Source organism: Macaca nemestrina, chromosome 6 (assembly GCF_043159975.1).
Source record: "Macaca nemestrina isolate mMacNem1 chromosome 6, mMacNem.hap1, whole genome shotgun sequence".
NCBI classification, from domain to species: Eukaryota; Metazoa; Chordata; class Mammalia; order Primates; family Cercopithecidae; genus Macaca; species Macaca nemestrina.
In genome coordinates, this window is record NC_092130.1 from 40,572,338 (window position 1) to 40,599,398 (window position 27,061).

At 53.2% G+C, this 27,061-nt stretch overlaps 2 protein-coding genes across 8 annotated transcripts in view; one reads left to right on the forward strand and one right to left on the reverse strand.

Moving 5' to 3' along the window:
* The window catches only part of LOC105467248 (neuregulin 2), a 266,503-nt gene that overhangs the window by 237,189 nt on the left and 2,253 nt on the right, over positions 1–27,061 (forward strand). For 2 of the 6 annotated variants that reach the window (XM_071098314.1, XM_071098318.1), the window contains 7 exons: positions 4,295–4,415; positions 10,510–10,586; positions 16,256–16,279; positions 20,385–20,487; positions 23,127–23,250; positions 23,594–23,721; positions 24,321–24,548. In XM_071098314.1, the coding sequence (XP_070954415.1) occupies positions 4,295–4,415; positions 10,510–10,586; positions 16,256–16,279; positions 20,385–20,487; positions 23,127–23,250; positions 23,594–23,721; positions 24,321–24,548 (805 nt within the window). Of the gene's footprint in view, positions 1–4,294; positions 4,416–10,509; positions 10,587–10,966; positions 11,026–16,255; positions 16,280–20,384; positions 20,488–23,126; positions 23,251–23,593; positions 23,722–24,320; positions 24,549–27,061 lie in introns of all 6 variants that reach the window. The other 4 variants (XM_071098316.1, XM_071098319.1, XM_071098315.1 and 1 more) reach the window with 3 other exon arrangements.
* LOC105467051 (pleckstrin and Sec7 domain containing 2) overlaps positions 15,788–27,061 on the reverse strand; it is a 71,612-nt gene continuing 60,338 nt past the window's right edge. Inside the window, exons 16-18 of one of the 2 annotated variants that reach the window (XR_011624635.1) lie at positions 20,377–20,475; positions 17,911–18,081; positions 15,788–17,702 (exon numbers count right to left, since the gene is read on the reverse strand). The gene's annotated coding sequence lies outside the window, so the exon portion shown is untranslated. Of the gene's footprint in view, positions 18,082–20,376; positions 20,476–27,061 lie in introns of both variants that reach the window. The other variant, XR_011624634.1, reaches the window with a different exon arrangement.

Below are 27,061 nucleotides of genomic sequence, written 5' to 3' on the forward strand. Positions count from 1 at the left end.
AATACTATTTCACTGTATAGACATACCACATTTTATTTATCCAGTCATAAGCTTGGATTCTTGGGTCATTTGGATTGTTTCCACACTTCGGCTGTTATGAATAATGCTGCTGTGGACATCTGGGCACAAGTTTTTGTGTGAGCATAGGTTGTCAATCTCTTGGGGAATACACCTAGGAGTGGAATTTCTGGAGCACATGATGAGCACATTTAATTTTTTAAGGAACTCCCAGACTGTTTTCCAAAGCAGCTACACTATTTTACATTCCTACCAGCGATGCATATGGGTTCCAATTTCTCCACCTCCTCACCACCACATGTTATTATCCGTCTTTTCGATTCTGGCCATCCTAGTGAAAGTGGTATCTCAGAGTGTGTGCGTGTGTGTATGTTTTATAGAGATGGGGTCTTGCTACATTGCCCAGGCTGGTCTTGAACTCCTGGTCTCAAGTGATCTTCCCGCCTTGGTCTCCCAAAAGTGCTAGGATTACAGGGGTGAGCCAGCCATGGGCTTTGATTTTCATTCCTCTAAGGACCTTTCTGGAATATTTGCATTTAATAGGAGACAGTCCTTTAATCTACCAAAAAGATATCATTATCAGTCAAGGATACCAGACTAATCCCTGCGATGGTAGCACAGGGCACTTTTTTCCCCCCAAAGAATAAGATGTTTATTTTCTCATTCATTCATTCAGTAAATATTTGTTAAGCACCTGTTATGTGCCAGGCACCGTGCTGGACATTGGGGTTCAGGGTAAACATGTCAGACATGGCTCCTGCGCTAATGGAGCTTACATTCTAGTGAAGGAACTAAGCATTAGACAGCAAACAGTTGGCCGGGCGTGGTGGCACAAGCCTGTAATCCCAGCATTTTGTGAGGCTGAGGCAGGCGGATCATGAGGTCAGGAGATCGAGACCATCCTGGCCAACATTGTGAAACCCCATCTCTACTAAAAAATACAAAAATTAGCTGGGCATAGTGGCATGTGCCTGTAATCCCAGCTACTTGGGAGGCTGGGGCAGGAGAATTGCTTGAACCCGGGAGGCAGAGGTTGCAGTGAGCTGAGATTGTACCATTGCACTCCAGCCTGGGTGACAGAGCAAGACTCTGTCTTGGGGGAGAGAAAAGCAAACAGTTGCACACCTAGTCATGTAATTATGTTAGAATAACTATAAACAGAAGTATATGAAGCTAAGAGAGGGAATAAGGGAGGAACCTGACCAGCTTAAGGAGTCAGGTGAGGCCTCCCTGAGACACTTGTTGTATTTTGAACATCCTGGGCAGGAGAGTAGTTGGCTTATTAGAATAGCAGAGCTATGTATGACTAGTGTAGTCTGAAACATACTGAAGGAGAAAGATGGGAGATGAAGTGGGAGAGGTGGTGAAGCCCAAATAAGACCTGGGAAGAAGTTGGGGGCTTTATTCTGAGTGCAAATGGAAGCCACGGGAGAGCTTTGATAATAGAAAAGATGGACACAATTTACATATTTTAAAGACCACTGTGGCTGTTGCAAAGTAAAGGAGATGAAGGCAAGAGTGAAGGCAGAAAGACCGGAGAGGAAGCTATTGTGGTCATCAAAGAAAGAGACAACGGTGGCCTGGACTGGGGGAGGAGGTAGCGAGACATGGATGGAGTCTCTTGAGGAAGTAGAAATGGCAACCCTTGGCGATAGATGGCTATAGGGGAATAAAGGAGGATGAAGTCAAAGATGCCCTCTAGCTCTTTGGTTTGTGCCATTTGGTCACTGAGATAGTGAAGACTGGGGAAGAAGGTGGGTAGGGCAGATGGACTTGTTGAGTTTGGGGTGCTGTGAGCCATCCCCGTGGAGGTGTAAAGGGAGAGTCCATGTCACTTTAACTTCTCCAAACACGGGCGACCATAGTGAGAGATACGGATACACTGACAAGGGGGGTGTAACCACATTGCCTCAGGAGCTCACGCGTGCTAGAACAGTGTAACTACGCCACAGTGTGAGCGCAGCTCTTCCATGTGGAAATCTCCATGGAGTGTGGCTTCGCCACTGGCAGAGTTGGGCTGCAGTGTCTTGGGAAGGCCCTGCCATTACAGAGGAGTGGCCTTTCTGAGGTGGAAACACCCATGGTCACTCTTTCCCCACACCCTCTGTGACTGGCTCCCCAACTGTCTTCCCTTTTTACCTTCCCGGGGCCCAGCCTCGTCCCCACGACAACATGATGCTGGCAGCCCAGGCTCAATGCACCCCGCTGGGGAGGCCCCATCTTTCCTCAGGAGTTGTCCTTGTCCTCCCAAGGCCCCGATGAGCACAGACATATATGTGTGAGAAGCCCAAGTGGGCAACTGTGGCCCCGGCCACCCCAGTATCCTTCCTGCTGTCCACTGCTCACTCGGCTGGGGTGAAACAATGGGCACAGCAATGGGCAGTCTGTGCCACCCACAACTGCAGAGGGCGCCAGGCAGGGCCTGGCAGATCCAGACTGAGATTTCTCTGGCTTAGCCAAGGCCCACAGGAGGGCCCAGGCCTGCAGTCCTCACAGTGCTTGCGTTCGTCTGCTTATGTCAAGCCTGGGTGCTGATGGGGAGGATGTACAGCCAGGGGCTAGGAGCCCTGAGGTTCTGTCGCAACACACACTGCACTCTGGCCAGACATTCGCTGCCTTCTCTCTTCACTCCTCCTGTGCCATGCAAATGAAGAGCAGGACAACCTCGAGGGTTCTCCCAGCAAGGGGATTTTACAACTGGCAGGTGTGGTCACCTCAGCTGTTTCTCTTCTCTGTCCCTTTCTTAGTTCCCTGGGTCTCACTGACCCAGAAGTGGGGCAAAGATCAGCAGGAGGTCTCCAGTTCCAGCCAGCACGTGGGTTCCAGCTGGGTGTGGGGTCGAGCCGAGGAGGGAGACCTCAGCAGGGGTGGGGCTCCGGGATGCCAGCTCAGAAGCAGGCATGATGTGGAGGGGACGGCGAAGCCGGCCCTGCCCGCTGGATTTTATCAGCATGCTCCTCAGACATATACAGAGGCAGAGCTGTGTATACACTCCTGGCCCCCCGCGCTCCATCCGTCTCCCCACATGTCTAAACACAGGGCTCCGAGTGCCTGCCCTCCTCCTCCTCCTCTCACTTTCACCCCCATTGCTGAGGGGAGTGAGAGAGACCCAGTACCCCTGAGGAGACAGGGCCAGCTGGGGTAGTTTGGGCCATCTCATTCAGGAGGCCACTGCTGGGCTGTGTGGGAGCGAGAGGCCCTCAGAGGCCCTGGGAGCTGAGGGGAGCAGGACCTGCTTCTGGCTGTCCAGTCTGGATTGGACGGGGCATTATCTAAAACTGATGTTTGGGGCAAGAATGTTCACTTGAAGCCAGCTTTCTGGATGCCATTCCCTGATGAGGAGCAGAGCTTCAGTGATGTTCATTTCTCAAATGAGTCCAGTCCATCGGACGTGCAGTCTGCGCTAGCAGCTTTAAGGCCCAGCCTTGCTCTCCCCCAGTTTCGCATCCCAGCTGCCCCCTTCCCTTTCCCCAGCCCTGTCTCCTCCCCAACAACTTGAAACCCATGATTTATGGCTGGGGCTGTCCGAGACCTGGAGGCTCCCTCTAGGGGCAACAGCTGATGAGGTCGGGGAGGAGGGGGCTGTCTGGGGTGGGGAGATATGGAGAAGACCCCAGATGCTTATGGAGATGGGGCATAGTAGCCTTTGAAGCATTTCTGGGAGGTTTGGAGCTAGCCCAGCCCTTGGAGAAGGGAAAGAGAGTAGAAGCTGGGGTTCCTCCTACCTCCAACATCTCTCCAGATCTTAGAAAATGACCGTGTCCTGAAGGTGCCATCCCCTGAAGGCCCAGCTCCCTTCCAGCCACTCCTTGGTCCACCATGAGAGCCCAAGCCATGCAGGCGGGTGTAGGTGTCTCTTCCCTGCGCTGCCTCCTACGTTTGTTCACCACGTGAGACATCAGCATCTCAACCACCTGCAGGGGAGCCCCCGGAAAGCCAGGCAGGGAAGGGGAGAGGTGGGCCCTTACTCAGCAGAGGAAGCAGTTCCTGCTCTCATCTCACCTTGCTCCCCCCACAAAAGAATGAAAATCTTCCTGGCCTTTGGAAGTTTGCCTAGAGCTTAGGTGCAAGGTTGCACTGGGCATACGGACAGAGCTCATGGTGGCCTCTCCTTTGCCTTATTGGTGACTAGAAGGGACCACCAGACCTCCCCTCCCCGGTCATTCCTGCAGCCTCTGGTCATCTTCCAGTTTTGAGATGGGGCATGAAGGAGATGATTCCTAGGACCTAGAGATGGTCTCAGTGGGTCACTGGCACATGTCTCTCATACCCTCAGTGAGCACCACCCTCTCATCCTGGTCGGGGCACGCCCGGAAGTGCAACGAGACAGCCAAGTCCTATTGCGTCAATGGAGGCGTCTGCTACTACATCGAGGGCATCAACCAGCTCTCCTGCAAGTAAGTGACCAGTAGGGGTGGGCTTGGGGGCAAGAGCAGGGTAGGAGATGCTGGGTCAGAAGTGGAGGGCTCTGGTAAAAGAGGGTTCCAAGCCACTGACAAGAGGTTCCCAAGGGGTGTAGACAGGAAGCTTTGCCCTACTTCCTAGCCCTTTCCTGGAATATAAGGAGATACAAGCTCTAAGGGGCACAAGGGCTTGGGGAGTCCCCATTTCCCAGGCCCCTATCCACCCCATCTCCTGATGTCTACCCTTTCACCAACACCCTTTAGGGAGATGGGGATGCTAGTCTATGCCCTAGGCACTGGGCACTGGGTTTTTCTCTCTCTCTCTCTCTGTCTCTCTCTCTCTGTCTCTCTCTCTCTCTCTCTGCCTCCCTCAGTCCCTCTTTCTCCCCATCTTTTCCTCCCCATCTCTCAGCAACTCTCCAAACTTTGTTCTTAATGAACGTTTCCCAGGCTGCATCTTCCCCAGTAGCGAGGAGCCTGGTGGGGCCAGGCAGAGCACAGGTTCCAGAGCCCTTTGCTCCTGTAGTCTTGAGGGGAGAAGAGGGGTCTGCCCAGAACCTAGTACTGACCTCAGGATCTGGCTGCCCTTCTGCCCTACAGGACCCCATTGTACAAAGATGCCCTGGGTGCTGCCTGTGCCCCTTCAGCCCCTAGCCCCCACTCCATGGGATGAGGGGATGCCAGCAAGGACACCACTCTAGGTATGACCCAATGGGGGAGGTCAGGGTGGAGGAGAGGCTCAGGCTGGGGCCTCTCAGCCTCCCCAGGGGCCAGAGCCTGCTCACCAACCAGGCAGGGTGGCCCCAGCAGGAACTCCAAGGAGCTCAGAACCACCCACTCCCCATAGAAAACGGGGCAGGTGGGAGAGAGGCTGTCGGGGGGGCTTGTTCACGCCCAGCCAAATCTTTTGGGCAGCTGGGCCTACAGCGCCCCCTGGACAGATTCTCTGGTGAGTGTGTGAGGAGGGAGGGGAGCTTGGTAAGGGCAGCACAGACTCTGGACAGATCTAGGGGAGGAGTAGGAGGGGGGCCTAGTTAATAACTTCAGTGTTTCAAAGCAGCCCAAGACTAGAGCCCTGGAAAGGTGCTAAAACTGCCCCATTCCCATGGCATCTGGGCAAAGGCCACCAAAACTTTGATGGGGATTCAAAGAGAGATGTTTGACCTTCCGCCAGGCAAGGTCAGACTCAGCACTTCTCAGCTCGCATGCCTCTGATCTCCCGCTCCAGATCCACAGCCCCCTTCCTGGACACACCCTTGCTCGGGAATGTGAGCCTGGTCTGAGGAGGCCAGGACTTTTCAAGACCCCTCCACCTAACAACATGGTAATGAGGGACCGCGCCTCCTTTATGCTCACCTCAGTGCTGGGTGACCCGGCCCGCACTGCCAGGCAGAACCATGGCTCTTGCCCCAGCTGGCCTCCTCAGCTGACTTCCTCCCTGGCCCCACCCTGCCCCTGCTGCCACCTCCTTCCCACCCTCCCCGAATCTTAGGGGGAGAGTCCCAATAGCAACAACAGGCCCTCTAGGGAAGTTCTCAATGCAGACTCAGCCCCTCATCCTTCCCTGCCTCCTGCCTCTAGGAGGCTGCCATGTTAGTATGACAGACCCTAGGGAACATTCTAGCTGTGAAAGTCGATCATAGTTCTTTGGAACAGATCTACTAGAAATTCATCAGGGTCCTGGAATACCTCACAGGGATGACCCAGCCCTGCATCCCCCTTTCCTTGTCTCCCGCATCCTCCTCCTCCTCCCTGTGACATATACACTAGGTAGGTCTCTTCTCTTCCCTAGCCCCTTGGACCCCGAACCTTGAAGGGATCCAGCACTGTCACTGAAGTCAGCCCTCATCCAGGCAGGGAAGGTTCTGGCCCCTCAGGACAGGTGCCAGGGCTGAGGAGGGCCATGGGGGCCAGGGCTCCAGTGCTAGAGTTCGGTGTGGGCAAGGGAATGGTGAGATATATGGGCTCCAGGAGGGCCCTGCCAGCAAGGTTGCACCCCTAGGACCTCTGAGTCCTGCCCAGCTAAATCTGAGAGGAGCAGAGGCAGGAGCCTGAGCCATTGTGAAGATGGTGCCCTGTTCCCCTCCCCACCAGGGAAGGGAAGCTGCACTGCTTAGAACTTGGTACCCAGAGCCACCACTTCCCCATCTCGGCCTCCCCTGGTTCCAGTCAAGGTTCCTGGAACCAACTTCCCTGACTCTCTTTGTCAGCCGTCGGGGGAGAGGGCATCCCTGGTGGAGATGCGGTCAGAATGGCCCCTCATAGCTGTGCTGGAGAAGGGCAGGGGGGTGGGGGGCAGGGCAGAGCCCAGAGGCCATTCTGGGGTGGACGAGCTACGGGGGAAGGGGGGCAGGCCTCTTGGGGTTCCTGATGACACCTGAATGGAATAAAAAGGAAAGAATTTAGGAAACGGAACTCACGTCTTACCATTTGTGCTGTTTGTTTACTTTTTATTTTGATTTTTTTGCATTTCCGCTTAGCTTGGATAATGAAACTACACTGGTCAGTTTCATTCCCGTTTCTATAAAAATCAGTTTTCCTTCCTGGTTTTCTTACACTTGTTGTTGTGTATTGGTTCAGAGCCCTGCAGGGAGTGTTGGAAAGCAGGCACACTCCGTCCCTCCTGTTTTTCTGGAATTCAGTGCCAAAAGAAACAGTGTCACTGATACTGAATTTTGTTTTAAAAAAAGACAACGTAGGGGGATTTGAAAATGGGAGTCCAAATCAAGGTGACTGTCCCCTGTCTGGGCCAGACAGGGGCCTCTGTAGTCCCTCTTGCTGCTTTCTCCTCTTCTCTCCGTGTGTTTGTAGAGCACGGTTGGTGCGTGACTCTTGGGGACTGGTTCAGGGGATGATGACAGAACAAGACTCTTTCCAGCCCTGTGCACATACCAGTGGCATGCCTCCCCTTCCCATCAGCTCATCCTCCTCATCCCTCTGCCCCTACCCCACCCATGTCCAGGTGATTCCCCATCCCACCCCCATCTGCCTGCTCATCCTCGCCACATCTTCACCCCTCTCATGAATTCACAGGCCCTTCACTCCCTCCAGTGCCCGGGGCACACTGCCATCCTTCATCCACCCCCTCCCCCGGGTGAGGGCAGCACACATGGCATTATCCCCAGGCTACCAAAAGGTGAAACTGAGGCCCGGGAGGTGGGGTGGGAAAAGGGGAAGGCAGAGGTCCTGACCTCTCTGTCACCCCAGATGCAGCCCATGGGCTCTCCTCTCTGCCCCTCTCTCACCCTGCTCTTCTCCAGCCCTGGGGACAGACCTTCCCAGAGTCATAGCCGATGACCTGGTGGGAAAGGCTGGGAAGGCTGTTACCCGCTGCTCCTTCTAATCTGTCCTCTGTGCCCCCTGAAAATCAGAGGGTCAATCCCAGTTTCAGTGGGAACCACCAACCACCACCCACCCCCAATGCTGAGTTCAGACTCCTATCCTGGTTCATAGGCTAATGTACCCCATACTCTCTTACCCTGGTATTAGGTGCAGGTTAGAGAGGCTGTAGGCCCAGCTCGCCCCCAAAGCCTTCTCTAGGGAAGCCCCAGCCTCCTGAATGTGACTCATCCCCAGCAAACAGGACTAAGGAGAAAAATAGGAGTGTCCTGACGGAGCTAGCACCCCAAAAAACAGCAGTAGCTGTCAGCCTTCCACCACCCCTCACTCTGCCCCTCCCCAGTGCCTTTTGCTTTGTTCAGCCAGTGGGGAGCATATTTTCTCAAGGAAGGAAGGTTAGGACTATAATGTTGTGCAACTTAGCGGCCATGAAAGATGTAAGGATGTAGTCAGCATAGTCCAGGCTGGGTGTGAGATAAGGGCCACAGGGATGTATGGAGTTATCGTTGGTCTCCAAAGGTCTTAGGACAGCAGCCCTGCTTGTCAGCAATGGAAATAAATTTCCCCTTGCCCCTCCTGCCCCTGTACTCCCCCACTCTCTCTCTATCTCTCTCTCACACACACACACACACACACACACACACACACACACACACACACAGGTTTCCCTGCCTCCGAGAGCCGGGCTGATCTCAGACACTGGACACAGACACATCTATCTCTTTCTTGTTCCTTTGTGGAACCCAAGAGTCATTTTGGCAACTCCCTGGGTCTTCATCCTCCACTCCCAAAGGCACTTACATTTGAAAATCACTTCTACCCCTCTAGTCCCCATCACAAGTGGACATCAGTTTCCAAGAGCTGAGCCTGGCTGGAGCTTGTTGGGAAGCCTTAGCCACTATCTCCATTTTCCTGATCTGGGATGAATAGGGACAAGGGCCAGGGATCAGAGAAGGATGTGTTGACAAGGGAGCTAATGGCAGTCTCCTCCTCCAAGCCACCCTGTTCAACAAGATGAGCATGCACCCTCTCCCCACCCATGCCACTTTCCTGACACACTTCCCGCCCTCCACCACCCCCTGATTAGCCAGGCATACCTGCTCACACAATCCTACCACTACAAGACAAACAGCCTGCCTCCCCTGGAGGAGACACCATCAAGGCCCAAAGAAACTCCAGCCCTCTGCTCACCCACCACTCCCATTCCCCACTCCTCCAGATTTGAGGTCACAGGATGTTCATGAGTATCTGTCACAACCAATAGCTACCACTTACTGTAAGCCTAAGTGGCTTCCTGACGGTTGCTATATACTGCAATGCTAAGAAGTAGAGTACACTTGCCTCTTGAGGAAGTTTACATTGATTAATTTTGAACGGTAGCCTATTATTGAGGGGGACACTGGTGATGAACTTAGCTACTTTCCTAAGGAAGAAGATGCAGAGGCAATATAGACCCATGTCTGAGTAGGGATGTGGGGAAGGGGTCTAGCCCTCCCTGTAAGCTTCTCCTTAGGTATCTAGCCTTGCTGGGGTTCAGAAGAGAGTACAGGGGTGGGAATGTCCTCCAGAAATCTGCAAGACTTCTGCAAGAAAGCAGAAGAACGTGTACCTTGGGGGTAGGGACAAGGTCAGGGAGATTGAGTGGGTGTTGCTCTAGAGCTGTAAGCAAGGCAAGATCGGAGAATGAGATCCAGGGCAGGGCCAGGTAGTGATGGAGAAACAGGTCATGGGGAAATGGAAGAGTTTCGCAGGCTGGCTGCCGCTAGGACCTTGAGGTGGACCAGGCTTCCAGGGTCCCCCAGTGAGCCTGCTCCAATCCCTTTTGTGGTCCTTGCCACCTGAGGCCAGATTCCCTGCACCTGGTATCAGGAAGGCCCACTTTGGGATGCTGATAATTCCAACTCCTCCCCAACTTCCCATTTCCCTACTAAGCTTTCCCCATGTACATTGCACTGGGGCAGCCTTCTCCAAACCATGTTCTACAAGGGTTCCTCAAAAAACAATATCCATGGTGAAATAAATTTGAAACACAAATAAATTTGAGAACTTACATGGAAAGTTCAGCTGTTTCCTCCTATGAAACTTTCATAGTCTTTCATAGGTGAAGGTACACTGCAACTCTACAGGGCACCCTGAATGTATTTCCTACATTGATTTGGCCACAGAACCCTCTTTGAAAGAACAGATAAAATATCCCCTAGGTCACTTTTGTCATAGACATACACAGTCTGGGAACAGCATTCCCGAGTTATTTGAGTTTTCTGGGGGCTGCTTCTTGGAGGAGACAACCTGCCCAGGGCCCAGGAGAGAATCCTTCAGTCGGTCCTGGGAGGAGTAGCTCCCAAGAACTTGGTATTCCTTAAGGCTCCCAGATCCCTGCCAGCTGACTGACTGCCTGGCACCAAGAGGCCACAGTTCTTGCTTCATGGGGCACCAGGCAGGTAAGAAGGAAAGTCTCAATGACCAGTAGGACAACTTCCCATCTTCCCTCACCCCACTTACCTAAATCATCCTCCCCCCGACCCACCCCACCTTCCCCACCACCCATGGAGCCACATCTATTAGACAGATTTTCGAGGAGATTTCAGAGCCCTCCACCCAGCCCTGACTCCAGTCCCTTCAGCTACAAGTATGACCCCAAGTGCCTGACTTGGTTTTTCTCATTCATCACTGTGCACTTTGATTTCTAACCTTAGCCTCGCGGATGATGCCAGTTTGTTCTGTGATTTTTCCCCTTTTCCTTCTCCAGATGTCCAAATGGATTCTTCGGACAGAGATGTTTGGAGAAACTGCCTTTGCGATTGTACATGCCAGATCCTAAGCAAAGTATGTTTGAAGATACAAACACAAGTCCCTGCTCCTTAGAAAGCTTCCGGGTGCAGTCCCCCCAATGTAGGGCATAGGGCCAGGGGTGTTGGTTGTTTTGATCTTTGGCTGTTTTGTTTTGTTTCTCTTTTCTTTTTTGTATTTTGGTTTGTTAGTTCTTTTTGTTTTGTTTTGTTTTGTTTTGCTTTGTTTTCATTTTTGGCCTAATCCTTGGGTTTAAAGTTCAGGGCTGCAGGTAAGGGGCAGAGTGGCAAGGCCAATACAAATGGTAACGGTGGCAAGGAACCCAGCTGGCATTGGCAGGAGCCCGTGCCGGGGTGTTGCAATGCCTGTGTCTTGCTATCCTGGCTCTCTCTTTCTGGTTTTCTTTCTTTTGGTAGGTGTCCTGTGGGATACACCGGGGACAGGTGTCAGCAGTTCGCAATGGTCAACTTCTCCAGTATGTCTCTTTCTTCTATTTCTTCTCTTCCCTGGTGACTGACAGTCTCCCCCGGGGAGGGATGGGGCCTTGCTTAGCAAGACTACGGGGAGATGCAGAGGGTGTCCTGCGCTCCTTAGAGGAGACAGAAACGCCCCCTGGCACCCCCACCTCCACATGTGGACTGTACCTCCTGGGCACAGTAATGCCAAGTTCTCTCTGAAGCAGCCAGGGCCACACCCAGGCCTCCTCCCGACTTCTGGGGTCAGGCAGCCTGGCCAGAACGGGAGGAAGCATTTGCGGAACCCTCCCCTGCCTCTGAAGGCTGCCTGAGGGTACCGATGGGGCTGGCAGTGAGTGTGTGCGTGTGTATGCCTACGTGTTTGAGACAGAAAAAAAGTTCTCAGAAAGCCCATTTTCCAGTCTGGCCAGAGTTTGTTTGTTTGTTTTGAGGGTTTGGAAATGGGGTAGAGGGAAGGAAGAGGAATTAAGGGAGAGCAGGACCCAGGGCAATGGTTTCCCTGAATACCAAAGATATTTATGTGGCTACAGGATGGTGGGAGAGGGGGCAGGGGTTGGTGCTGGAGATGCTAAAAAGTTGAGGAAATGAGGAATTGAGGGGTAACTGATGACTCCAGCACCTCTGTGGTCTGTATCTTCCCATCTAGGATTTTATTCCCTTCCTTTCTTCAACTTCTGAGGTTGGAGCTTTCTCTTTTGCACAGTTTGCCAAGAAAAAAAAAAAAAAAAAAAAGGAAGGAAGAAAGAAAAGTGAGCCCCGAGGCCCAAGGACCCAGCCATAATTATGGAGTGGTTTTTTTTTTTATTTGGGGCCTGAGAGCAGTTCCTTCCAGCACCGCCAGGTGGGGGTGGAGCAGAACGAAAAGCCTCTGGCCGGCCATTGATTCTGCTTGAGGACCAGGGGTCCACTGCCTTGCAAGGCCTGTCCCCAGTCACCCATCCCATCCTGCAGAGCAGGCTAGGCCCCTGCATGCCACCACCCCCCGCCCGCCACCTCCTCTTCTCCAGGGAGGACAGCTGGGCCCAAAGAGGAGTTTGGAGCCGAGTGTCCATATGGCACTGGATACTGGGAGGTAGAACTCTGGGAGGTGCTGAAGGTGGGATCCAGGGGACCATGTAGGTAGCCCTTGGAGAAAAGGGGTTTGGGGATTTAGGTCTCAGGGTGGAGAAATGATCCTTCCCAGTCCTCCTCAGACCACAGCACAAAAGGTCAGCAAGTTACTCCCCACCCCAACCCCACAGGGGCGTAGAGACCCCTGGGGGATGGGAGCTGCTTGGCCCAGATGGTCAACTATCTTAATAGAGTGTGGGAGGCCAAGGAGGAAGGGCAGAGCCTGTGGGCAGGATATGTGGCCCAACAGAATTCTCTAGAACGCAGGCTCTGCAATTATTTCAGAGTCATACCCAGCCCTGAGTGCAGGACTGTAGAGCAGGAGGGCCCCCAGGAGAAGGCAGAGCCCAGGCAAAGCTGGGGGCCAGGTGAGAGAGACAGTGGGGCAATATTCCTCTTGGCAGAGAGCCTCCCAGGCTTGTGGGACTGTTCTGGACGGGGAGTCCCAGCCTGTCCTGAATCAGAGCAGCCGAGCCTCCGGAACCCGGGCCGCTATCCAAGGCCTCTCTGCCAGCTGGGCTGCTTCAGCTTTCAGCCTAAATCTGCTAGGAAGGTCAGCAGGGTCCCAGGAGCCCAGAAAAGAGCCCGCAAAGGCAGTCCAGGCCCTTCTGCCTAGTGTGTTCAGTAGCTTGACTGTTACCTTTTCGTAAAGGATTTATGCTCTTCAAGCACTTTCCCAGAGAGCACTTCATGTACTGCTCTAGCAGATAATTACTGAAAAGGTAGTGTAAAGTGCTGGCTTAAGTGTTCAGGCTTCGGATTCAAAGAGACCTCAGTAAAAATGCCAGCTGCTGAGCTTACTAGCTCTGGGGCCTCTTTAACTTCTCAATTTGTTTTCTCATCTGTAAAATGGGGATGATGACATTTATGCCTGTGGGGTTACTGTGAGGATGAAATGAACTGCTGCATATGAAGGGCTTAGCAGAGAGCCTGCCATTGTGATTGGAGTGCAGTTTAGTACCTCTCCCAGCTACAGCTGGTATGGGGGTGGTGGGCAGCATCAGGCCCCTAGGGGCTGACTCCCAGCACATCCTGAGCAAAGTGTCCAACCTTCACACCCTGCCCAGATAGCATCTAGACCAGGTTATCTTTTGCAAAGAACAAGGAAAGAGCCTGTGACTGCAATAGCACATTGAAGCTTCTCTTTCTTCCACAAACAGCCCCTCCGCTCCCCATAGGTCAAAGCTTGTCCATCTTTATGTCCCCATGTAAAAGAGCACATATACTTGTACACATAAGCACAAACGTGTGAGCACGGGCTCATACATGCACACACAATCATGTTCTTACACACCTGCACACATGCGCAAACCCATGAGCATGTGCTCACACCTGCAAGCACATGTGCAAACACAGGAGCTCATGCTCACATCTGTACACACATCTGCCTCCTTGTCCAGGCACCCTATGACTGTATGTCATGGGACATGTCCAGGATGAAGAATTTGCATATTGTCTGGTAAGCACAGCCCTGTCAGGAGTCCAGCATCAGGTTGCCATGGTTACTGGTCAATATGCAAATTTCTGGTTAATAGGACCTTCCTGTGACTCAGTGGTGCCACTCCACCCTCACTGAGTGGCAGCCAATGAACATAATGAGTGGGAAGATCTTCTCTTTGCTGGGGCGGACACAGCCATAGGGCCCTCATGTTCCATCCCACGCTTCCCAGTGAGAAAGCTGCCTACCCAGTGACTGGCCAAGCCCTCAGTGACCCCACCAATCATGCCAGCCACCACTCTAAACAGTACTGGCCTTTGACTCAAACAGGAGGCCAGTTAGGAGCCCTAGAAGCTGCAGCTGCTACTATTCGGTTCCCAGAGGAGTGACACAGAAGAAAACACTTAAAGAGCTTTGGGAGCCCTGCTCACTTCTCCAGATGGTCATTGTCCTCAGCAATACCCAGCCAGGCCTGCCCAGAAACTCAGTGGGCAGGAAAGCCATGGCTTAGCACCAAGGGACCAAAGGATCTGGCCTCCAGTCTCCCTTCTGCCTCATAATTTGCTGTGTGACCTTGGGAAAGTGTCCTAGCATCACTGGGCCTCAGCTGCCTCATCTAATACAACAACCTCGTCGGAAAGTGGGGCCCAGACCAGCTCTATGAACCCAATCCTCTTTGCGTCCCAAGTGTTGTGGTCAACCTGGGCTGTTCTCTTAGGGCAGCAGGGCTAGATATCCAAATAATGTGAGCTCTCCAGCTGCCTGAAGGGTCCCTGGGCCACAGCATTAACTACTCAGTGAGAGGTGCGCCAGGGTTCTTTGAGAATTGTCAAGTTTGTGCTGTCTACTCAGCACGCCTGACCAGCCTTGGGACACCCTGGAGAGGAGTGGACAAACTATACTTAGGGCAACTTTTTCCTGCCTCCAAGCAGTCAGAGTGGGACTGCAAAGAAACCAAAACGTCCAGCTCACTCCCCAACCTGGGATTTAATAGCTGTACAAGAAGGGCTTGTGTCTGGAAGGGCTAGGAGTAATGAATGCTTCATTGGTATGGTCTCTGCATGGAACTGGGGGGTTGAAGCCCCAGGATCTTCCTCCAGGCTCTTTAGTCAGAGCCATCACAGTCCCTGGCTCAGAGCCACCCTGCTCTCCCGCCCTTTTCCAAATGCAGAACCCTCTGGAATCCCTATCAGGAAGTAGACGAGAGGTCCAGGGACGGATAATGCGTAGGACTTCCTGCAGATTGCCAGGTGCTCGCCTTCCTCCGAGGCAGATGACAATATCAGACACAGTGTCACACCCTCCGTGGATCTAATGGAGCTGACTATGCACCTGGGGAAGCCAGAGAGTCAGCAAATCCAGGCTAGGAGGAGTGGGGCCCTGCACGCGTGCTGAGCTCATGCCTTCCAGGCTTGTTCACATCTTCCTCTAGCTGTGTGCAAGCACTTTGGACAGACAAGGAAACAGGGATTATGGCTTACCCACATCCACATAGTGAATTAGGGATGAAACTGAGACTCCAGGCCTGTAGACCGATGCTGGCTGCTACATTAGAATGGTAGGTGAGCTTTTTAAAAACACTGTTGAGATTTCTGGGCTCCCACCTCAGAGCCAGACTTCCTCAGTCTGGACAATTCAGAAGCTCAGCCAGGTTTGCAAACCTCCTGGGATCCTATGCCCCAGCCTGATGCCCACGTAACAGATAAGAGACTGAGACTTAACTAGATTGGTGTCACTCAGGGTGGCACAGCAAGCAGTAGGTCAGTGCAGAGCTGACCCTTGAGTCAGGGTCCTTTTATTTAACCCTTCAATGATATGGGGGTCTCCATCACAGGGTCCTGAAATCACACATTCAAAACACGATCCCACTTCCAAGACTGTCATTTGTCCACCATTTGAGGAGCTCAGACATTCTACAAGTGAACCCACTTGTCTCTTCCTGTGAATTGCAGTTTGCTCTTCTTGGTAGTGAAATCAGGCTCAGGCACCATGACTCAGCCCTGTAGGCTTCTAGGGTGTTGGGGTGTCAAGTAGAGAAGTGACCTGCTATCTGGAGCCTCATCCTCTTCCTCTTCCTCTTCCTGCTCCCTCCCACAGACTCTGAGGCTCCCCACCCGGGCTCCCAGTAGGTGGACAGGCCAGCTTGGCCTGTGGGGCAGAGCAGGGACATGGGGCAAGTCTGGGGACCTCATGCCTGCACTCTGAACAAAAAAAAAAATAGGGCCCCCAACAAGGGAGCTGGGCAAGCTGTCTGCAGGAAGGCTTGAGAGTTGAGAGTGCTGAAGGCCTGGCACTGACCGCTGGGAGGAGCAGGGGAGCTCCTGAGACCCCACCCCCACTTACCTTTCCTCCCAGGGACATTTGCCAACTGACTCTTGTGCCTCTGCCTCCCCACCAGGTACTAACCCCACAGCTCATCTCTAAAGAGCCTGCCCTGCCTGCTGTTTCCAACATCTCCTCTCTCTACCCTCCTTGGGGCTCTTGGGGACTGGGTGTCAGGGAAGGAGCTCAGGAGGCTGGGAGGGGACACTACTAACCTGCTTTCACCTCGCAGGCTGGCTGCCCGGTGTCTGAGGAGTCCTGACCAACGTTTCTGTCTCTCTCTCTCCCCCTATCCCTGTCCACCTGTCTCTCTCCCTCCACCCCTCCCTTTCTGACCCTCCTCTCTTCTGCACTGCCAGAGCACCTTGGATTTGAATTAAAGGGTATGAAACCTCTGTGTGTCACTCAGCGCCATCTGCGTGGCCCCTCTTCACAGCCTCCGATGCCATGTGTGCTGAATGTTTGGTTTCCTTTCCAAAAAATGGACAAGGGATGATTCCAAAAATCTCTCCTGGCCCCATCAAGATGTCCTATCATAAACTATGTTGATTTAGAAGGAGATGAAAGAAGCTCACGAACAACAGGGCACTCAGGGGTTCGGACCGTGGCCCTCAGTGTACAGTAGCATCCCTCACATAGGGGAGATCTATTGCTAGGAAGGCTCAGAGGGGAGGGCCCTCTCCTGAGCTGAGTGCAGCCCCACAGGCTGGCTGGACAAGAGACAGGCCCCACGTGTGAACATGGCCCCTCGAAGGGCTGGTGTCCAGGAACCACAGAAGCCTGGTTTCGAGAGTTGTGCAGAGAGGCATCCCTTTCCATTTGACTTCAGTCTTCTTTCCTTTCCCCATTTCCATGTCCATTGCTTTTCATCCTGCACCAGGCCAGCAGCTGATAACTCTATTTGCCTCTGTCCCTTCCCTGTGTCTGTCTGCCCGGCTTTGCCATCTGCTCGAGGCTGTCATTCCCTCCATGATCTGACCCCACATTGGCAAGACCAGCCGGGGTCTGGGTTGGGCTGGCCTCTAGGACCTGCCCCTTGTCTCTCAGCTCAGAATCTTAAATGTGTCCTCTTGCCACCTGCTACTACCACCCTCTGGCCCCTGGAAGACTCCTTGGGCTAGAAGGGACTTTAAGGGGTTAGTGTTTCTGGCTCTCTGGCTTTGTGCCGGGAGGCTCATCCATAGTCTCAAGTGTCCAGGCATATGACAACAGGAGAGAGGCAGGGGCTCAGAAGGTGGGGGCTGCGGTGGGGTGGGATCTCAGACGTAGTACAGAGCCTACCATTATGGAAAGGCTGCTCTCGTGGCTGATTTGGGGAGGCCTCCTAGCACCACCACCTATCCTCTATCAGCTGTTCTCAGTAGAAGATAGATTGCAAAGTTTGTGTGTAAGAGTGCATCCGTCTATAGCAACTGGCTGTGATGGGGTGGTGGGAGAGGCATTGAGTCTATGTGGGGTCTGTGATGGTGGCAGGGTGCACAGGGGTGAATCTGCAGGTACGTGTGTGTTGTTGAGAGTATATACCTTGTGAGGTCTCTCAGGGCAGGATTGGCAGCAGGTGGGAGGGGCTGTGGAATGCCTTTGTATCAAGGGTTGAACATTGTGCAGGTGGAACTGTGAGTGCGTGGAGATGAGTATGAGTGTGCACATATGTCAGTGTCTATAAGGCTGGTCTGTATATTCACCCACTCACCAATGCAACAAACATCTATGGAACAGAATTTACCCGACACACAGTCCCTGCCCTCCTGGGCTCACATTCACAGGTGACAAGCAAACAGGAAAGACATCAGGTGGTGTTCAGTGCTGCACAGAAAATAAAATGAGGTAATGGGATAGTGCCTGGCTGGAGTGGGGTGCTAGTGTAGCTAAGTGGTCAGGGAAGGCTTATCTGAGGAGGTGACATCTGTTTTAAAACCTGATGAAAAGTGGCCAACCCTGTAAACAACCAGGGGGGAGTCCTGCAGAGGGCGGCACAGCAGGTATAGAGATCGTGTGGTTGGAGTGGGCTTGCCTTGTTCAGTGGATGGAGAGACTTCCTGCAGCTCTGAAGCACAGTGAACACAGGGAGAGGACCACAGATGAGATCCAAAAGGAAGGCTGGGACCAAGCAGCCGGGGGCCTCAGAGGCCATGGTAAGGCTTTGGGTTGCATTCGAGTCGCAGTGGGAAACCGTCTTGAGTTTCTAAACAGGGGAGTAAAATGATCTGCTTTATGGCTGTAAATAAATGTAGCTTTGGATGGACAATAGCCTGGGCTGGGGGCAGGGTGGGGAGGAGTGGAAGCAGAAAGACCCGTCAGAAGGTGACCATCTCCAGGTGAGAGGTGACACCATCCTGGACTAAGTTGGAAGCAATGGAAATGGTAAGGCTCAATCAGACCCAGGATCTACTTGGGAAGAGGAGCTGCGAGGACTTGCAGCTGGATCTGGCATCAGGGTAGGTGGGAAGAAAGGGAGTAATCAAGAATGAGCCCAAGGCGTGGGCCCTGAGCAACAGGAAAAGTGGTGCTGCACCCATGAGCTGGGAAGAGTTGAAGAAGAGTTTGGAAAGAGGGTAAGGAATCAGGGGTTCTGTTTGGTCATGACCCTTGGATGCATGAGTCTGGAACCCAAAACGGCCCAAGCAGGATGCAACTGATTAAATGCCTGCAGAGAAAAGGACATGAATAGCAAGCAGAAAGGGAACACAGATGACTCCAATAGGAAAAATGCTCAACCTCACTCATGAGTGAAATGGAAATAAAAACTACACTGAGACAGCACAGTTCACCCCCTGGAATGGCAAACTCAACAAGTCTGATAACAGCATGGAGTGAGGGGAACCAGTCCTGTCATCCATGTCTGATGGGACAGAGGCTGCCAATGGGTGCAGACTCGATGGAGGGCCATCTGGCACAATCAGACTTCAGGGAGCAGTCAGGGCAGGACATATAAATTTGAGAGTCTGCAAATAGATGGTATTTAAAATCTGAGTCTGAGTTAAATCACTAAGGGAGAGAGGGCAGGTGCAGGAAAGAAAGAAACCTGAGCCCAGGCCCTTCTACCTTCCCAGCCAGTAGAAGAGATGAAAGCATGGCTAAGACAGAGACAGGTCAGCCAGTGAAGTAGGAGGGAGAGAACCATTCCAAAGCCCAGGGGGAGTGGGCCCCAGAAGGAGGGGATCAGCTGGGAAGGAAGCAAGTGACCTCAGGACTTGGTGGCCTGGAGGTTGTTGGTGCCTGTGACCAGAGTGGTCTCAGAGGAGTGATGGAGACACATGCCTGACTGTGAGGCAGGTGAATGGGGCGTGAGAGCTAGAGCCAGGGCTGTGGGCACAGAGCCAAGAGATGGGGACCTAGGGTGGAGGTCTGGTTGTTTTACAACTCGATCCGACTGTGTGTCAGTGGGCATGGCCGTGTGTATGCACCTATGGCTGGAGTGTGTTAACTCTGTGTGTGTGCATATGTTTGTGCAGGTGTGTGTGTGTGAGTGAAGGGGTCTGTCTGTGAATCAGATAGGCATAGTTAGAAATATCTGTGTGTCTGGAGGGTTTGTAGCCCTGGGTGTTTCCTGGTGTGTACACCTTTGCCGCAGGATATGCTGCAAGCCCAAGAGGTTAGGGACATTTCCCAGGGCTCCGCCAAGGCATTGAGGTCCAGCCTCCACTTCCCCCTGAGCTGGGAGGAGGGCACAGTGTGGAGGGACAGCCAGCAGGTGTGGTGTGCAGGGGTGGGGTCTCTGGGTTGTAGCCTTGACTATAGCTAGCGCTGTCACCTTTTACTTTTCCTTCCTCCTGGCTTTCTCTGTTTTAGAAGGATGGGGGTTGCCCCAGCAGCAGCAGAGGGTAAAGAGGACAGTTGGCCTTTGGGAGGGCTTTGAGGCCCAGCCTAGCTCAGCTCCTCAGCAAGGGTGGGGTCTGTTCCTTGCACACCAGTACTTTCCTAGATGCCAGGGGTCCATGGTGCCACTGGCGGGCTTCTCACAAGCAGAGACAGCAGGCGTGGTGTGGGCCAGGGCCACACCCTGACCAGGCTGCAGGGATAGACAAAGGCATTCCCATGATCACTACCATGAAAAACAACTCCTCTTGGCCCACCAAGGTTCTTTGCAGCTACCAGACCACTGTGGAGCACAGCAGGGTTGCCTGCCAGACTGGGCTGTCCTCCCCTGCTCTACAGCCTCGGGAGCTTTGCCTCCACTCCATCCCTTCCCATTCCCCTGCATTTTCCACTCATGTGCTCTGGGCAGGCATGGGGCTTGGGGAGGGGAACTCAGGGGGAGTTGTGTGTGACCAGATCCATGGGTGGGCGGGAGCTGTGGGGGAGTGGAAGGCAAAAGAGAGCGTGCAGGAGGGAAGGAACTGGCTGGGGAGAGAAGGAATGGAAAGGAGCTGGGCAGGACCTGAGCTGGGGAGAGCCTATGGCTTTGGGGGCAAAGGGGTCTCTGCACCACTATCCCCACGGGGTCTGCCTCCTGCCCCACCCCTCACATCCCCCCTACCTCTGCAGAAGCCGAAGAGCTGTACCAGAAGAGGGTGCTGACTATCACGGGCATCTGCGTGGCTCTGCTGGTCGTGGGCATCGTCTGTGTGGTGGCCTACTGCAAGACCAAGTGAGTGTCAGGCACTCGGGCTGGGGACAGGCCAAGCCAAGGGATGGGCCTCCAAGAACGTTTGTGAAGGAGGCTCTCCTCCCCCACTCCACTGGAGGCCTCTACACCCTCCTAGGCCCCAAATACCCCTCAGGGGCCTCTGCAGCTGGGTAGGTGTGGGGCCAAAGAAGTAGAGGCAGAGGGTTGGGGAGACAGGCCCCAGGGCACTGACGAAGAATGGTCACGAGCACAGGGTTTGGAAGAAGACAAATCTGGGTTCAAATTCAGCTCTGCTATTTCCCATGTAACCTTGACCAAATTGATGGTTCCTCATGGGAATGATCCTGGTATGTACCTCAAAGCACACTGTGAGGACCTGAGCAGGAGCGTGCAGCTGACCCCACAGGCTCCTGGAGCAGGCGCCCTGTCAAGTGGGCAGGCACCAGGTAGTGTTGTGGAGGAGCGCAGAGAGGACAGCTGCATTCCCAAAGACAGACAGATGCCTCAAAGCACTGCCTGACCCCACCTTGGGAGCAATTGACACAAGAGGACAAAGAAGGCGGGGTTGGGCCCCCTCTGGGCCGAAGAGAGGTAGGGGCAGAACCTTGGGGCAAGGAGAATAAGGGAACAGAGAGGGAGCCGGGCAGTACAAGCTAAAAGACAGCACAGATGAGGGTCAGCTGTACTCCCGGAGCATGAGCAGCCCAGACTAGCTGGAGCAAAGGGCCAGGGATGGGAAAAAAGAGGGCATGAGTCTAAATGGATAGCTGGGACCCAGATGGCACCATAGGGCCTTGGATGCCGAGCTAGGGTGCCTGGGTTTATCCAACAAAGGCACATCTATAGCCTTTGTTGGGTAAACCCAAACTCCCTAGCTCGGCATCCAAGGCCCTGTGACCTTCTGATGTACTGAAAGATGACAGGTTTGTAACAACTGCTCATATCTGGAAAGCAAGGGTCTGGACTGGACAGAGCTAACATTCTGGGGACTGAGCCCCTGGTCTGGACTCATGCTGCCCCATCTGTAGCATCTGAAGTCCTGCTGGCCTTGTCTTGAATGAATCCAGGACCAGAAAGTCTGGAGGAAGGTGAGGAGGGAGTTGGGGCCCAGTGAGCCCAGAGGAGACTGGGCCCAAGAGGGAAAACTGAGTCCAAGAATTGGAGAAAAAGCAAGCTGCCTGTCCTGCCCCCAATGCATTTACTCACTTCTTCAACAAACATTCATTCAGTGCCTGCTGGACACCAGGCCCTGCCTCAGGCCTATGGCCGGTGCTCTGAGCAAGTGGTCCAGTGTCATGGGACACCTTTTAGAGGCACCTAACCTTGGCTGGGGAGCAGGAAGGGTTTCCCTGAGGAAGCAGCATTTAGGCCAGGGCCTGAGAGGTAAACAAGAGTTAGCATGTGAAGAGGAGAGATATTCCAGGTGAATGGCCTGGCATGCGCAAAGGCCAGGAGGCCAGAGAGGGCAGGGCATAGTGGGGGATCAGAAACAAGCTCACCACAGAGGCAGCTAGCTGGGGTGCTGGGTGGGCAGCGAGAGACAGGGCTGGGAGAGAATCAGGACACTAAGGCCCAATAAGGGGGTTTTATTTTCATTTTTGCAAGTACTTAGTAGGTGTATATGTTTATAGGGTACATTAGATATTTTGAAACAGGCATGCAATGCATAATAATCATATCATGTATTCTATTCATCCCCCCAAGAATTTATCCTTTGTGACCTTGAGCAAACTGATGGGTCCTCATGGACATTTGTGTTACAAGCAATCCGGTTATACTCTTTTAAATGTACAATTAAATTATTATTTACTATAGTCACCCCATATGCTATCGAATACTAGGTCTTTTTCCTTCTTTCTAACTAGTTTTTGTACCCATGAACCATCCCCACCTCCCTCCCAACCGCCCACTTCCCTTCCCAACCTCTGGTAACCATCCTTCTACTCTATCTCCATGAGTTCACAATGAAGGGTCTTAAACAGGGGAGGGACATGATTAGATTTAATATCAAATAAATTGAGCATTTAATATGTGCCAATCTGAAGTAGTCCCACAGGCCCTGACTCCCTAGCCACAGCACCCATTTTATTTTCTTCATGGCACTTCATTGAAAATATCTAGTTGATTTCTTTGTTTATGTGTTAACCATCTGCTTCCTCTACTGGCCTGCAAGTTTCAGGAGGATGGATTCTCTATCTACCTATCTATCTTCTCTGCTCCAAAACAGTGTCTGGCACATAGTGACAACTCAATAAATACCAAATGAATGAATGAGGGAGAGAGAGAGGGAGTCAGCACTGTGCTTGAATATTTCATATACTTTTAATCATCAATAGTCTTTGGAACAGATAAATGATCATCCTGTCTTATAGATGAGGAAAGTGAAACATGGAGAGCTTAAGTAACTTGCCCGGGGTTGCATAGCTAGAAAGGAGCGAAGTTCTACTCTCTGGGCAGAGCCAAAGCTCACTGCCACGACGCTCAGGTCCTGTTGGATTCAGGTGGTGGTGATGCTGCAGGGCAGCTTGAGTACAGGGAAGAGCAGTAGCCATGGCCGCCCTGGGCAGGGGGAAAAGCTGTTTCCCTAGGGAGATAGCTAGGGAAGTTCATCGTTGGCGAGTGGGGGGAATGCCAGTCTCACCTCCCCTTCCCTTGTGCAGAAAACAGCGGAAGCAGATGCACAACCACCTCCGGCAGAACATGTGCCCGGCCCACCAGAACCGGAGCTTGGCCAATGGGCCTAGCCACCCCCGGCTGGACCCAGAGGAGATCCAGATGGCAGATGTGAGTGGCTTTCCTGAGCCCCCTTCTGAGCCCTCAGTGGACAGCCAGCCTTCTCATGCCCCCTGCAAGGATGGGTCAGGGCAGCAGCCAGCCTGTCCCATGGCCAGCCTTGCCTGCTAGGCACTGCCTCATCAGGATGGCTGGCCTTGCTTTGCTCACTTCCATAAGGAAGGGGTGGGGGTTGATTTGCTGGAGCCATCGCTGCCCCAACATCAAGTCACTGTCACCCAGTGGGTCTCCCCAATCAGGAGCTCAGTCAGTGCTCATCACTTCCCTGTCCCCAACAAGAAAGAGTTGATTTGGTCCCCAGTCACTAACTCTAACCCAACTCTGTCTGTTCCAGTATATTTCCAAGAACGTGCCAGCCACAGACCATGTCATCAGGAGAGAAACTGAGACCACCTTCTCTGGGAGCCACTCCTGTTCTCCTTCTCACCACTGCTCCACAGCCACGCCCACCTCCAGCCACAGGTAGGCACCACCAAGGCCCATGGAAACTTGTAGACTCAAAAACTTCATCGGGCGCAAAGTGCCCACTTACTCCGACATCCAGAGCTATTCAATACCCTCCCCTGAGTTTGCCACAGGAATCACAGCACACCTTAGCCCCCTCTCCAGAACTGCAGAGGCCAGTCCACACAGCACAAAGGCTCAGACAGCTCAAAAATAAAATGGCTGGCTCCCTTCTTCCCTGGGAGCACCAGGAAATAGTCAGGGCCCTCACATACTGGCCCCTGGGGCTGGGCTTCTGAGCTAGGTAGCTAAGGACCACGGTGGTGGTAGGGTCCCAGACAGGAGGTCTAAGGTAAGGCTGGGGGGAGGCTGGTTGCAGGGAGGAAAGAAATGGGTCTCTGCACATTACAGCTCACCCATGCATGGGACCCCAGCTCTCCTTCTTCCAATACTGGGGTTGGGCATTTGCAACAATCCACATCACCCCAGAGTGGAGAAGGGCATTGAGCTAAGGGAGCTTGAGGTGGAAGAGGAGCCAGGGAGGTCCATGGAACCACACCTGCTGGGCAGCCCTGCCCCTTCCTGACCCCTTGTCTCACCCCATCTGGCTTTCCCAGACACGAGAGCCACACATGGAGCCTGGAACGTTCTGAGAGCCTGACTTCCGACTCTCAGTCGGGGATCATGCTATCATCAGTGGGTACCAGCAAATGCAACAGCCCAGCATGTGTGGAGGCCCGGGCAAGGCGGGCAGCAGCCTACAACCTGGAGGAGCGGCGCAGGGCCACCGTGCCACCTTACCATGACTCCGTGGACTCCCTTCGCGACTCCCCACACAGCGAGAGGTCAGTTCCTACCCCCTGGCCTATGCCCAGCCCACTTAGCCAGAGGGCTGGCACCACTGGCCCAAGGCTGACCCTTAGGGCCCCTCAGAAACACTCCGAAGAGTCTAATCTCCATTTTTCAGATGGGAAAACAAGGTCCTGGAAAAGGTGAAATGGCCTCCTCAGAGCCATCAGCATGTTAATGACAGACTGGGACTAGAGTTGGGCCAGTGGACCCAGGTGGACAGTGACCATCTAATTTAATTGTCCTCCCAGGACACTTTTCACACTAGAAAAAAGACATTATTAATAGTTACACTGGAACATCAAGAACAAACAGGGAGCTGGGTGTGGTGGCTCACACCTGTAATCCCAGCACTTTGGGAGGCCAAGGCGGATGGATCACTTGAGGTCAGGAGTTTGAGACTAGTCTGGCCAACATGGTGAAACCCCTATCTTTACTAAAAATACAAAAATTAGCCGGGCATGGTGGCACATGCCTGTAATCACAGCTACTTGGGAGGCTGAGGCAAGGGAATCTCTCGCACCTGGGAGGCAGAGGTTGCAGTGAGCTAAGATGGCACCACTGCACTCCAACCTCAGCAACAGAGCAAGACTCTATTTAAAAAAAAAAAAAAAAAAAAAAGAACAAACAGGGGCTATTCTGGACAAACCAGGATACATGCTAGAAGCTCCATGTCCCAGCAGGAACAGAAAGACACGAAGATGGAATAGAATGAAGAGTGGCAGGGGAGATTGTCTTTGAGGACACTGACCAGCACAAGATGGACATGAGCCAAGAATGATGGCAGGCCTTGGCAGTATCAGCAACAAGGTCCCACAGTTCAAGGCCTTGTTGGGTTCCTAAGCAGTGGATGCAGTAAGAACCACGAAACGCCCCTTCTTCCCTGACTCCAAGCCAGGAGTCACAAGGGCCAGCACCCCTGCCACCTTGCTCAGCCCTGAGTGGTCCTCAGTAAGTGGGGTCTGTAGGAGGCGAGCAGGGAAAGATGAGTAGTACTAAAAACTCCAGACCAGGGAGTGGGGAGAGGAGCAGATATTCCCCTGCTCTCAACTCAGCCTACTCCATGCCAGGCCCTGTGCTGGGCAGGCCTGCCTGGAAATCCAGAAATGGCCTGCCAGGTTCCTGCTCCTGAGGAGCTCCTAGTCACAGAAACAAACCAAGGAAGCTTACAGCAGCCTATGGAAAGTGCTAAACATGACACCACAGCAGGGCAGAGAGACCCAGTCTGACTGTAGGCTCTGGGAAGCAGCCAGGTTTTCCAAGCCCAGCTCCACCTGTGTGATTTGGGGCAGCCTGATCACCTCTGTACCTTGTTCCCTCAGCTGTAGAACAGGGAGAACAATAGCTACTATGCATGGTTCAAGTGAAGGCCACCTGAGATCATGTGCACAGAGCTCTTTGCCTCATCCCTGGGATAGAGCTCATGCTCACTAGGTGTAGCTATTTATCAATCATAACCACAGCAATGAGACTCCTTAATGGGTGGTAGGAAGGGGAGAGGCAGGAGAGCAGGAAGAAAGCACTCCAGGCACCGGGAACAACTTGAGCTGTTCCAACAGAGGCACTTAAGAATAGGGCTGATGAGTGAGGTGCCTGGAACAGGGTGGGCTGTAGGGAGCAGAGGAGCTGGGCCTGACACAGGCAAGCTGAGGCCAGAGAGACTGACCCTGGGTGGGTAAACAGGAAGACCTGCTTCAGCAGAGCTGTGACTTTACAAGATTGCTCTGGGAACTGCATAGAGTGAAGGAGGAGAGACCCTGGGGTGGACCCAGGTGACCACATGTGAACAGCTGGGCCCAGAATGGGGTGGAGACTGTGCTTCCAGAGAAGGAAATGGGTAGGGCTTGGTGGTTAATTAGATGTGCCAGTGGGAGCGGGAAGAGGGAAGAGTCAGGCAATGCAGAAAAAATCATAATGGGGACTCCAGGCTGGTTCCAGAGAGCAGTGAGGTGCCCAGCTGTGCAGTTTGGAAGGGAAGCATGGAGGTGGGTGGCCCCCGTCCTGAGGTGACAACGGTGGGGCAGAAGGCTGATGGGCTTACAAGGGGGATGTGAGCACAAAAAGGGACAGGTACCCGGGATCCAGCCTGGAAGATATTAGCAAGGCCAGACTTCTGAAGGAGCTGGTGGTGTGGGGATGGGTCTGTAGCCACAAGCAGAGACACCTCAGTGGGATTTTGGTACTCCCCGAAGCAGGTTTTGACTTCACTATAAGAAGGAGTATTTCCCTCACTGGAGCCATCAGGGCATGGAAGGAATTGCCCTTGTGGGGCAGTGAGTCCAGGTCACAGGGGTATCTGAATGGGGACTAGTGGCTTCTGGAATTGGGCAGTATGAGTCCTGGTTCCTGCCTAGCCTCAAGTCACATCCCACCTCTGCCACTTCTTGGCTGTGTAAATCCTGAATAAGTTACTTAAATGTTCTGAGTGTTAGTTTCCTGTGTGTAGAATGGGACTGGCGGAAGGGTCTTACAGAGCTGCCGTACTAAACCAGATGGAACATGTACTATA